The 12,204-nt window shown below is 34.6% G+C and overlaps 2 protein-coding genes across 2 annotated transcripts; one reads left to right on the plus strand and one right to left on the minus strand.

The window, feature by feature from the left end:
• The first annotated feature begins 2,562 nt into the window (after window positions 1-2,562).
• LOC120158130 (DEAD-box ATP-dependent RNA helicase 57-like) lies at window positions 2,563-6,112 on the plus strand. The gene is made up of 12 exons (XM_039169051.1): window positions 2,563-2,713; window positions 2,801-2,918; window positions 3,007-3,134; window positions 3,219-3,310; window positions 3,402-3,498; window positions 3,669-3,749; window positions 3,832-4,064; window positions 4,373-4,567; window positions 4,646-4,736; window positions 5,169-5,291; window positions 5,411-5,561; window positions 5,661-6,112. The coding sequence occupies exons 1-12, from the start codon at window positions 2,633-2,635 to the stop codon at window positions 5,867-5,869; spliced, it is 1,599 nt and encodes a 532-aa protein (XP_039024982.1). The 5' UTR covers window positions 2,563-2,632; the 3' UTR covers window positions 5,870-6,112.
• A 768-nt stretch (window positions 6,113-6,880) lies between these two features.
• Window positions 6,881-7,870, minus strand: LOC120158133. Its single transcript, XM_039169053.1, has one exon. The coding sequence runs from the start codon at window positions 7,868-7,870 to the stop codon at window positions 6,881-6,883; it is 990 nt and encodes a 329-aa protein (XP_039024984.1).
• Window positions 7,871-12,204: the final 4,334 nt, after the last annotated feature.

Below are 12,204 nucleotides of genomic sequence, written 5' to 3' on the forward strand. Positions count from 1 at the left end.
GGGAAGGCGTATAATAAATCGACACAATCGACCAGTCACTCAACTTTTGGTTCGATGGACGACTATTCGGTTCTCAGGGGCCAGTTTCCTGATTTTGATCCTTGGGGACAAGGCTCATCTCGTAGGGTGGGTATTGTCAGAATCGGAGGAGAAGAGGAAGAAATCGGAAGAGAAGAGGAAGAACGAATGAATGAGGAGGAATTGGGAAGAGATGAACGAGGGTTAGGGATTATGAAGAGTAATTTGGGAATTGAAATGAAAGAAGGAATTGAAGCACAAGGAGAAAAGGGATTAAAGTTACCTGATGAGGGAAGAAGCGGGCCGAAGATATCCCATGGCAATGTGGAGTGGCCCAAGCAGAATGGCCCAGTACCTATAACAACCAAAGAATGATATAATCAGTTTGTTAGCATAGAATGCCAGCTGGCATTAGTAGATTCTCTATACCAACTTGTAACTAAATAAAAACTGTTGTGTAATCAACATTTCTCTTTTATGCAATGAATGATGAATTCCTTTCTACTATCTTTTCTCTAAATTATTCTCTCTCGTGACTACTCTTTCTTTTAATCTATAACAGGGTAACGTGGAGAAAGTTGGATTCTTTGTTATTTGTGAAATTACACTCGTCTTTCATGTAATTTTATCTTCTTCTTTTCTTTGATAAGCCAAAACACTCGAAAGAAATAACAAACGATGAATCACATCTGCCATGTCAGGTCATTTTCTTCTCGGGAGATTGACACCTGTTTTGACACATGGCTCTTTCTTGTCGTGCGGTCCTGAAAGTTTCCTCTTTCTACCATAAATATATTTATTTGAGTCAACAAAACTCATTTTTTGAGTGTCGGTCTCTTCGTTTTGATCGTGGTTTTTGGGTAAAGCACTAAAGCCTCTAAGTTGTTTCTTCTCATTCCTGTTTTTGGGCTCATAAGCTCTTGATTTTTGGATTTATTCTCTTTGTTTTTGTATGTGTACAAAGGAACTGATCTATTTAATATTGTTTTAATTTGTAATCACACCCCTTAAAAATTATGTGTCGGTACAAATATCTTTAGATGAAATCAATAACCTACCAAATCCCAATTAAAATAATATATATATATATATATATCATTAATAATGAAATGATTATATATCAACTAAATTATAAATGAATAATTATATATTTTTGGTATATTTCACGTCGATAAGCAGTGAGGGTGAAGGGGCCATGGTCTGGTCCACGGAAGGAAGCAGGAGCAGGACAGTTTGAGCATCGAAGCCTGGATGAGGCAACCTTCGACGAAGCTTGCGGCCTACTTGGAAAAGAGAGAACATACGTGGCAGATTTTGTTCGGCGCCACAAAGTCACACCTGGCCTCGCACTGTTTGATTCACTTCATCTTCCACGCAGCTGCCCGACATCCACATGACCTATTCAGTGTTTCACTCCTTTAATAATTTAAAGTGATTATAAAATATCTCTTCTAACAAAATTAGTCATACATCATATAGATGTAATTTCTCCACCATCTGATATCGTATTAAGATCAATAACGATGGTGTATGTCGTGGATAAGATAGTTACTACTTGCGGTGGCATTGCTCGAGATAGTTATGGTTCTTGAAGGTTTAACAAATTTATTGGTATTTGCTTGGGGTCGGTGTTGAACTTTAGAGTGTTTATGTTGGTCTTTTGATCGCGTCGAAAGCTAGTTTTAGGTATATTGTTCTCGAAATTGATAGCTTAATTTTTTTTTGATTTCTTTGAAACGATTACAATAGACTTCACCCTTTGAATAAGTATATGTTCGAATTTCAACACCAACGTTTGATCATTAGCGTTTAGATGTTAGTGGTGATGGTAATAAAGTGATCGATGCTTTAGCTAAAAGTGCAAGCTTTGTTTCGTTTGATCCTATTTTTCTCGCTACAACTTCAGCTTTAGTGGAGCCGCTTTTGTTAGTTGATAATGTAAACCTTTAAGTTTTGGGTTACTAGTTTATTTTGCTTTGAGTAATGATTATCAGATTATTCGTTTGCTTATAGGTATTTATTTCTCGATTGTTTTCATTTGTATTACTCTCTTCCTCCGATTAAGGTTAAGGGAATTTTTAACAAGGCATGTGATAATACTCTCCTATATATGCTTTCATCTACAAACTCATACCATTTTACCAAAAATATAAATTTAAATGAACTAATAAATTTAGGTATCAAAACATATATTTATCTTTAGAAAAAACATATTATTTTATTTAGTATAGTTGTTGGATTTATTTTGCACCAAAATAAGTCCTTACTATTTAATGGGAAACAAGTAATTCCTTATTTTAAAGGAGGTGTTGTTTAGTCTTAAAGGACGTACTTCTAGGTATATATTACTAGATTTAAGCTGGAAGACTTATTTGGATATATAAATCAAAGGTGATGGACTTATTTGAATATAAATTTAAAAATTGAGGGTCTATTAAAATATACAAAATAAAACTTATGTACAATTATTTCGCCCTTCTTTTGTACTTTTGCAGCAAAAACAACTAGAGAGAATGTGTGAATTTAAAGGGTGAATCGTTAAACCCCAAAACAAAAACAAAAACCCTCGCTTCACATAGCCGCCGTATTTGAAAGAACTTTCACAGTTCCGATCATGGAAGACGGCGCTTCTTTCTTGTTCGCCGGAACTAGCTTCAATAAAAAGAAGTACGCCAGCGAGATCGCCCGGTTTAAGGTTCGTCACTTCTCCCTTTTTCTTCACAATTTTACTATGGAGTTTCGGTGTTTAATCGAATATTTTATTCTCTTCGGTTGCGTTTAGGAGAAAAAGGAAACTGAAAACAAAGTGGATTATTTGAGCTCGTTCGAACGGGAAAATCCAGATTCAGAGGAAGCTACCGTTTCTACCAAAAAACGAAAGCGTAGACAAGCGGCTTCAGGTATTTCTTTTCCTTGTACTTTTTTTTAATTTATTAGCTGCTATATTGATTATCATATTCTTTTATTTGGTGATTGATTGTTACATAGAAGCGGTGGAAGGATTTAATGTCTTTAAGAGTTCAAAAAAAACATCGGTAGTAAGCGAAGAGAATAAAACAGATGAGGAAGAAGATAAGCTTTCCAAAGAAAAGAAGAAATTAAACCGAAAATTGGAGGTTCGCTTCTTAAAATCCATGCATTAATTGCCTTTTTACGTAGTATCTTTGATATAGTTTTCATAATTTTGATGCTGAGATTAGGCGGATTCGATTCTGCGGAAAAAGTATAATATTCATGTCTCCGGGAATAATATTGCAGCTCCACTGAAGAGTTTTGCGGAGTTAAGCTCAGTGTATGTGCTCCTCTGTGTTCTTTTTAAAATATTAGACGACATTGACTTCGTCTTTTGGTTGCATGAATTGAGCTTTTCTTGAATTATGCAGATATGGATGTGAGTCTTATTTGTTGCAGAATTTTGCTAAACTTGGATTTAAAGAGCCAACACCTATTCAACGGCAGGCTATCCCGATTCTTCTGTCTGTATGTTCTTTTATTTACCTATTACTACTTGTATTCCCTACATTTTTAATTTTTTGTTGGCGATTAGGCTATGCAGTAAGAAGATCAGTATTTGGCTTTTTTGCTTTATGTAGATTCACTAAAGTCTCTTATAGGCTGAAAACTGAAATGTTTTGTCATTGTTTGTGAAGGGCCGAGAATGCTTTGCTTGTGCTCCAACTGGATCTGGAAAAACCTTGGCTTTTGCATCACCCATGCTTATGAAACTCAAGGTATCTTTCCTTTGAATACATTTTAATAATTTTTTGCGAAGATTATTGCCAAGTTTTCTGATCAGCTTCCTTCATCTATCAGCATGCATCAACTGAAGGCGTTAGAGCTGTTATATTGTGTCCCACTCGTGAGCTAGCTGCCCAGACAACCAGAGAGTGCAAAATGCTTTCAGAAGGCAATAAGTTTTATATCAAGTTATTGACTAAAAAGCTCATAAGAAGTGGGGATTTATCAAAGCTGCGTTGTGATATACTTATATCCACACCACTTCGCTTGCGTTCAGCTATCAAGAAAAAGAAACTTGATTTGAGCAGGTTTGGGTTATTAATTGTCCTGAAAGATACATTTAATTTCTCATTTTAGATTGTAGAGAGATCAATAGGATGAATATGTAGGTAAGTGGATGCTGAAAGCTCTTTAAACATTACTAATTATTTGATTAGTTCTGGTTTATTATAACTATTTATTTGAATGGTTTTTAGTGCTCATGATTTTTGGGAAAACTATGCTTAGAACATTTTGTTTTTATCAGAATGGATAGAACAGTCTATGAATGTCTCAAGGTTGAACATTAGTTTTGAATCTAAACTGCTTTCTTGGCACAAATTTTATCTCTCTTCAGGGTTGAATATCTTGTCCTGGATGAATCTGACAAACTGTTTGAGCTTGGCTTGATAAAGCAGATCGATGCTGTGGTTAAAGCATGTTCTAATCCTTCAATAATACGTTCATTATTTAGTGCTACTTTACCTGATTCTGTTGAGGAACTTGCACGCACCATAATGCATGATGCTGTTCGAGTGATTATTGGCCGAAAGTAAGTATGCTATTATTACTTCTCAACAGTGAAGATGAATCCTCTTTGACATGCTTCAACTTTTTTATATTTATCCAGGAATACAGCCTCTGATTCTGTTAATCAAAAGTTAGTTTTTGCTGGAACTGAAGAAGGAAAACTCCTTGCACTTCGTCAGAGTTTTCAAGAGGTATGCTGCTTGATACGATGTTGAGAAAGCTATTTCTCTTGCAATTATGGTCACTTCCTATCATTCTGATGTTATAACATAGACAATCCACCTTATATACCCTTAGAAATTGTGTTCGGTTATCCTGTTCATGGACTCATGCCTGACTTATGGATATGGGGATAAGGATCCTCCAACATGGAAAATTAAGAAAAGTCTAACCATACCTGTTTTGGATACATACCCGTTTCCGACACACACACACGTCTGAGCGACATAGGTTGTACCAATATCCCTTATTTTATTTATTGCATTAGCAATATTTTGCTTGATGTTGTGGAGGATATGATCATAAAAAATCCATTTTCTTTTCTTGTTATCCATTTAGATGTTTTTCATCTGGAATGTGTCTTAACCATATTCTTTCTTTTGTATTAACATGCTTGGCAGTAGAAATTGAATCCACCGGTTTTAATCTTTGTACAAAGCAAAGAACGAGCAAAGGAACTGTATGAAGAGCTGAAATTTGATAATATTAGAGTTAGTGTCATCCATTCCGACTTATCTGAAATACAGGTAAAGGCTATTTCCATGCTTATTAACTCAGCTGGATCCGTTCTTGTTTTGCTTTCCGCCTGCACCAACAAAATAATTCTAAATTTACTTGGTCCCGACATCTTATAATTTGAATGCAGCGTGAAAATGTTGTTAATGACTTCCGGGCTGGCAAAACATGGGTTTTGATTGCTACTGATGTCATTGCCCGTGGTATGGATTTCAAAGGTGTCAATTGTGTGATTAATTATGATTTTCCAGATTCCGCTGCTGCATACATTCACCGAATCGGTATGCTGCAGACCTTGCTTGTTAAATAGATGGAAATATATTGTCTTTATTTTATTTTGTGTGGTTATTTTAACAAAGTTTAATTATTGTCTCAAATAGGTCGGTCCGGCAGAGCAGGGAGGACCGGAGAAGCTATTACTTTCTACACAGAAGATGATGTTCCGTTTTTGCGTAACATAGCTAATGTGATGTCAGCGTCCGGATGTGAGGTCCCATCCTGGATCATGGCTATGCGTAAGCTAAGGTGGAAGAAGCATCGGCCAAAACGAGAGTCGATTTTAACTATACCAGATAATGCGGAAGATTAAACAAATAGGGAACTATTTGCACCGGATTTCTCTTACTTTTATCGCAGAGCTCTTTATTTCGTAACTTGTCGTCTGATTGGACTTTTATTGTCGAGGCCCTGTTTGGTGCACCAACCAGTGCGGTGAAGATTATTTATGCCTCGATCGAGACCAAAACAGCACACGGACATTGATTGCTGTAGGTTTTGGGGTCAATGTTCCTACAATTTTTAGAGACATTGGTTTATTTAGGCTACCGTTATCCAAATGCAAAACATAGGTTAAAGGCTTCCTGCTTAAAACTATGGTCGGGTAATAACTACCATTATTATAACGGTTAATATATATACGTATTATTTTGTTTTTTCATTGAAAAATAAGTCCATGAAGTATGTTGTAATTTTTTTTTTTTGAAAAATATTTTAAGTTAAAATTAACAGATAACATATTTTAAAGACATTGTTTAGATAAACTAAAAATGTCAGATTAACAGATAACTTTAATTTTTTTTTGAATAATGGATTTGGATATATAATTCATTTTCATTCTTTTTAATTTCAACCGGTTTCAAAGTATATTATTTTTGCAAATAACAGAATGGGGTATCCAATTCATTTTACACTTTCTAAGATTTTAGGTAAGCTTATTTTTCTCATATTCAAATTTAGACATTTTAATTGTTATCTATCATGAATTTGGAGTAGATTACTTATGCAGTCGAAAATCAAAGTTTATTTCACTTTTTAAAATTTTAACGAATATTCACTTAATACATTAATTAGTTCAAGTTTCATACAAATAATATTTGGATTTTGAAATGTTTAAATTCAAATTTTACAAAATAAAAAAAAGGAAAATATCAAATTTATCATTAACCTTATAAAACACTAAATGCTTCTAAGGCAAAAATCCGAAATCAACTTGCTTAAAGAAAAAAAAACCCCTTAAACTATTCATAATCCTTTTTAAATCGATTTAATAAAATATTTAAATCAAGAATAATCATATCTAAATACATTTAAATTGTGATTTTTAAAAGATAAGAGTTGAATTAAAACTCAGATTAAGACATGCTAGATTTCGACCTAAAATATTTTTGTGTGTGACATTATATAAAATCACAAAGCATGGGAGCATAGCCCTTGCATTCAAAGTAATAAGTTCTTCGGAGCCTTCCAATGGATCTTTAGACAAACTTGCCACCGAATCGAACCCGCCTTCTCGTCCTTCAACGAGTCCGAGACCTTGTCGGCAACACCGAGCGACCCTTCCGGCAATTACTTGGCAAACAACAACAGCTTTCCTAGCACAAATCTTATTATTAACACCGTATTCCTTCGTAACTCTCCGAGCAATCTTATTATTAACATCGCATTCCTTCGTAACTCTCCGATGTGCTCGTCGGCTATTGTTGCTTAACACCACCGATTCCTCACCCGTCGACCCGACTAACTGGACCATTCTGCAAACCCCACAAGTTTCCCTGCTACAAATCCTTGACAACTCATTGTTACCTAAGGAACAAGTAACAATGGCACCATGGAACCTTAACAGTTCATTGCCATCAACAGCCAATCTCCGAGAAATATTTGCAGACTTGGATTTAACAATCTCCCTATACTCTTCAAACCTCTTGAGAACACCGACGTTATGATTGATCTTCAATATTTTCTCGATTTTGGGTCCGGCTTTACCGTCCCAACCGGACATGAACATGGTTTCGACAACTCGAAAAGCCGGGTCCTTTTCGCAGAGTTTCGAAACCAGACACGAATCTGTGCTGTTCGTTGAAGGGACAGGACTGGGGTGTGTTAATGTTGTGTTCATGTTGGAACAATGAGAAAAGACAGAGGTTATGGGAAGAGAAGAACAGGTCCAAACATCTTTTTTGCTGTTGGATTTTGATGTATTTTCTCTTTGTGAGGAAGATGGTTTGGGTTTGGGTTTAAAGCACTTAATGGAGGAACTGGGATGACAGACCAGAGCAGCCATGAGAGCAGCCATTAAGATCTTTTCAGACATTTTTGTTTTTCTAAGAACACAATTTCCTTTGCTAAAGTGTCTGCATATATATATATATATGGAATACCCACGAAATCTGCAGAAACTTTGCATTGAATGTAAAAACAATGGCATGAAACTTGTATGTTTAATGGGAGATTTTAATTGCTTGAATTTGATTTTATTCTGATTTGATTATAATTATAATTATTTAATTTATCAATTGATTAATTTAATTTTGATTTTATGAGGATTTATTAGAAGGACATTCCTTTGTTATTTTATCCTTTCCCATTCAAATTAATTTAAAAATTTTAAATTTCAAAATCTTTAAAACTAAAATTAATTACATTAAAACACATAAATTACAACCACACCTTAAGATTAATAACAGAACTGGACTGTTCTAACATATATGATAATAACTCTTAAAGGCAAAATATCAAGAAATATTTATTTGAATTGGTGTTACAAGTTAATCAAATATTAATTTAGTTAAAACAAATTTAAAAATTAATCTTTAAATGATCATAAATATTATAACATTTTTTATATTTTTGTATAATATTTAAATCAAAGGATTAAATTAATAATTAAAGGTTAAAGTATGTCATTAGTCTATGTATATTTTTTTGTGAATTTAATCTTTATACTCTGATTTGGTTTTAATCATTTTATATTTTATATTTTAAAATTTTAAATTTTAACCACAATGTGTCGCAACCGCCTCTCGGGTGGCCCGAAATTTTCTTCGACTTAAATAAAATATTGGGAGTCTCCACCGATCATTTATTTTCGTAAAAATTTGGTTGACGGAAATATCATCTTACTTGATCTGCGTTTTTACCAGAAATATGTCGGGCTCGGGAGTTGGTTACAGTCAAGGAATGATTAACACCCTTGAACTACTCTTTCGGTACAATTTAATTTATCGGTTTTCTTAATTACGAAAATTGAAATTAAAATTAAAATTAAAAAATTCGATCATAATTATTTACCTTTTGATCAATTAAAATTATCCCTAAAAATCATAAATAAAGTTGCAAAATAAAACATACAAAAACAAAGAATTAGTATTAAGATCGAAATAAAAAAAATAAACATGGATCAAAATACAATAAATACATGAGCCTGAATTGTAATAAAATATAATTATATGGATTAAAATGCAAAAAATATATAAGATAATAGCTAAAATGAAAATAAACAAAGATAAAAAAATAAGAAAAACAGTACCAAATCAAAAATAAATAGTTACTAAAATAAAATAAACATAAAATAAAGTGCCAAAATTAGAAATAAACAAAACAGAAAATATAACATGTTAGTGACTAAATTAAAACTAATGAAATTAAAGTACCAAAAATGAAATAAATAAAATATAGAATTTTAGGGACTGAAATGTAAAAGCACGCAACATTTAATGGGGTTTAATAATTTGTACGCATATATTTGGGGTTATTATGCAAAATACGGTAGGAATTGAGAGTACTTGAATGCGAATCACCCAACACTTTAAGCGACCAAAGTAAAAGATAACCAAAATATAGGGACCCTAAGTTAGATTAAACCAAAATATAAAGTAAAACACTCCTCCTTCCTTTCATTTCCAGAATGCGTGAAACCCACAAAGCATATCCCTCCATTTTCTAACTCTGCTCGACATATCAGATCCAATTTCTTCATCTCCCTCAAGTAACGCCGCTCATCTCCTCAAATACTCAAACACCGACCATTGCGATCGGAGGCTATTCACGCTCTCAACTCCGAACAAAGACAACACCACCCCAACAAATACCATGGCATCTAGGTAGTTATAAATCCCTAACTCATATACATTTTTTTGAAACCGTGAAAAATTTGTATATAAACCACGAACAAAAATTATACTAACCGGTTTTTTAGTTTCAATCTAAGAATTAAACAAATAAACTTAAAACTAAGATACAAATTGAAATACCTTATGATTCAATTCTGTTTTGATTGCTGAAAATTTTCTTTTTTCGTATTTTATTTTTGTTCATTTTTTCTTTTGAAAAACGAAAGGAATATGGCCCCCCTTTTTTTCTCCTTGTTTACATGGTTTCGGGTTATATACCCTTACAAAGAAAGAAAAAAAACAAACAATTATGGAGCAATATGGGTGAAGCGGTATGGGCAGCGACACATTATGGTGGAGCTGAACATGGGTGAAGCGTTAGTGTGTTGTGTTGGTGGCCGACAAGTATGGTCACGAGATGAGTGTAGGTAGCGTGGGTAAAGCTGGCGTGGGGCACTGCAGCATGGACAAAAATTGGTTATTACAGCTGCCCTTCTTTGCACATTCTTGTGTTAACAAGAATAGGGCAAAGACGAAAAAGACAACCAGTTTTTGTCAGGTCCTTTTTTGTTTTTGAGGCTTGATACATTTGTTAGGGAGTAACTGTAATTGGGCTTCAGGCTGAGCCTGGAATTAGGCCTTGGTCTTCTTCTCGATTAAAGACCTCGGCTTGAAAATTCTTCCAGAATGTAGTTCCTCGTTGAGGTCTTTGATGACAGATAACCCTTCTTGCCTTGAGCTATGCTTTAAATTTGATATGCCTAAGTGTAATCAAACTTGAAGGTCTTTGTTGACAGATAACCCTTCTAGCCTTGAGTTATGTTTCAATTGATATGCCTTTGAGCTGAGTGTAGTTAAACTCGAAGGTCTTTGTCGGAAGATAACCCTTCTAGCCTTGAGTTATGTTGTAAATGATGTGCCTTGGAGCTGAGCGTAGTCTAACTCAAAAGTCTTTGATGAAAAATAACCCTTCTCGGATTGAGTTATGCTGCAAATGATGTGCCTTGGAGCTGAGCGTAGTCGAACTCGATGGTCTTTGGCAGATAACCCTTCTTGCCTTGAGTTATGCTGCAAATGATGTGCCTTTGAGCTGAGTGTAATCGAACTCGAAGGTCTTGGTTGGAAAATAACTCTTCTAGCCTTGAGTTATGCTGTAAATGATGTGCCTTTGAGCTGAGTGTAATCAAACTCGAAGGTTTTTTGTTTGTAGATAGCCCTTCTTGCCTTAAGCTAGTGCAAATGAGCACGATATCCTTCGTCGTGAAGTTGAAATGTGAATGACCCATTCATTGTGAAGTTGAGCCTCGAATTGGATATCCTTCGTTGTGAAGTTGAAATCCAAGGGTTGCATTATTGCTGGTGGACATGATATATATTTCGTTGTGAAGTTGAAATCATGGATGACCCCTTCGTCGTGAAGTTGAAACTTGAATTGGATATCCTTCGTCGAGAAGTTGAAATCCAAGTTAAGTTGCATTGTTTCGAGGCCAATATCATTCGCCGTGAAGTTCAAATTGACTCTGAAACTGGAAAGTTTATTGACATACACTCATTCTTTGAGCTGGATATCCTTCGTTGTGAAGTTGAAATCCAATCTAGAGATAGATGTTGCTTGTGTGTATGATTCCCTTCGTCGTGAAGTTGAAACCGTAGATGTGTGGGCACGATATCCTCCGTCGTGGAGTTGAAATCGTGGATCCGTTGGTACGATATCCTCCGTCGTGGAGTTGAAATCGCGGATGACCCCTTCATCGTGAAGTTGAGCCTTGACTTGAATATCCTTCATCGTGAAGTTGGCTTCGAGTTAGATATCATTCGTCGTGAAGTTGAAATATACTCTCGAGCAAATTGTGAGTTCAATATCCTTCGATGTGAAGTTGAAATTGACTCTGAATGAAACTGGAAAATTGCTTGTTGAGTACAATATCATTTGTTGTAAAGTTGAAATTGACTCTGAATAAAATTGAAAAGTTGTTTGTTGACAGACGCTCCTTCGCTGTGAAGTTGAGCATCCACCATCAATTTCTGAATGTGATTTTGAATCGAGTATCTTTCTTCTTGAAGTTGAAACTTGAATCTAAAAGCTGAAAAAAAAATATGTATAAAAAATGATGAATGTGATGATCTTAAGTATGTCTAAGATGCATACAACATGAATTAGTTTTATCTCCTCGTGCTTTGTCTGCTTGTTCCTACATGTGGAGGAAATGCCTTCAGAAGATCTGATCGTTTGCATCATGATGTTGAATCCCCAAATATGCCACAATATTCAATATTGAATCTCCAAATACCCAAACATTTACTGTTGAATCTTTAAAGATGCCTTGTTGTTCCTTATTGCTTGCTTCAGCACTGATTTTAAGCATGAGCTTTATGCCTGAGAGCCATATGTCAAATACAAAGATCCACTCTAGAGAGATTGTCTTGTTTGAAAAGTGTTTTTCTTCTTCTTTTATTTTTAAAAGTTCTGAAAATGTATTAGAAGAGTTTTGAAAAATGTTTAATCAAAAGTTTTAAAAATATTGCCCCTTTCTCA

The sequence above is a fragment of the Hibiscus syriacus genome, unplaced genomic scaffold (genome assembly GCF_006381635.1).
Source record: "Hibiscus syriacus cultivar Baekdansim isolate YM2019G1 unplaced genomic scaffold, ASM638163v2 tig00111305_pilon, whole genome shotgun sequence".
NCBI lineage: Eukaryota > Viridiplantae > Streptophyta > Magnoliopsida > Malvales > Malvaceae > Hibiscus > Hibiscus syriacus.

What these genes read in the sequence shown, in the direction of transcription:
- LOC120158133 (XM_039169053.1), bottom strand. Translation starts at nt 7,870, where the DNA reads ATGTCTGAAAAGATCTTAATGGCTGCTCTCATGGCTGCTCTGGTCTGT.
- LOC120158130 (XM_039169051.1), top strand. Translation starts at nt 2,633, where the DNA reads ATGGAAGACGGCGCTTCTTTCTTGTTCGCCGGAACTAGCTTCAATAAA. An exon ending in GCGAGATCGCCCGGTTTAAG is followed by an intron (nt 2,714 to 2,800) that starts GTTCGTCACTTC and finishes GGTTGCGTTTAG; the next exon opens with GAGAAAAAGGAAACTGAAAA. An exon ending in TTCGTCAGAGTTTTCAAGAG is followed by an intron (nt 4,737 to 5,168) that starts GTATGCTGCTTG and finishes GCTTGGCAGTAG; the next exon opens with AAATTGAATCCACCGGTTTT.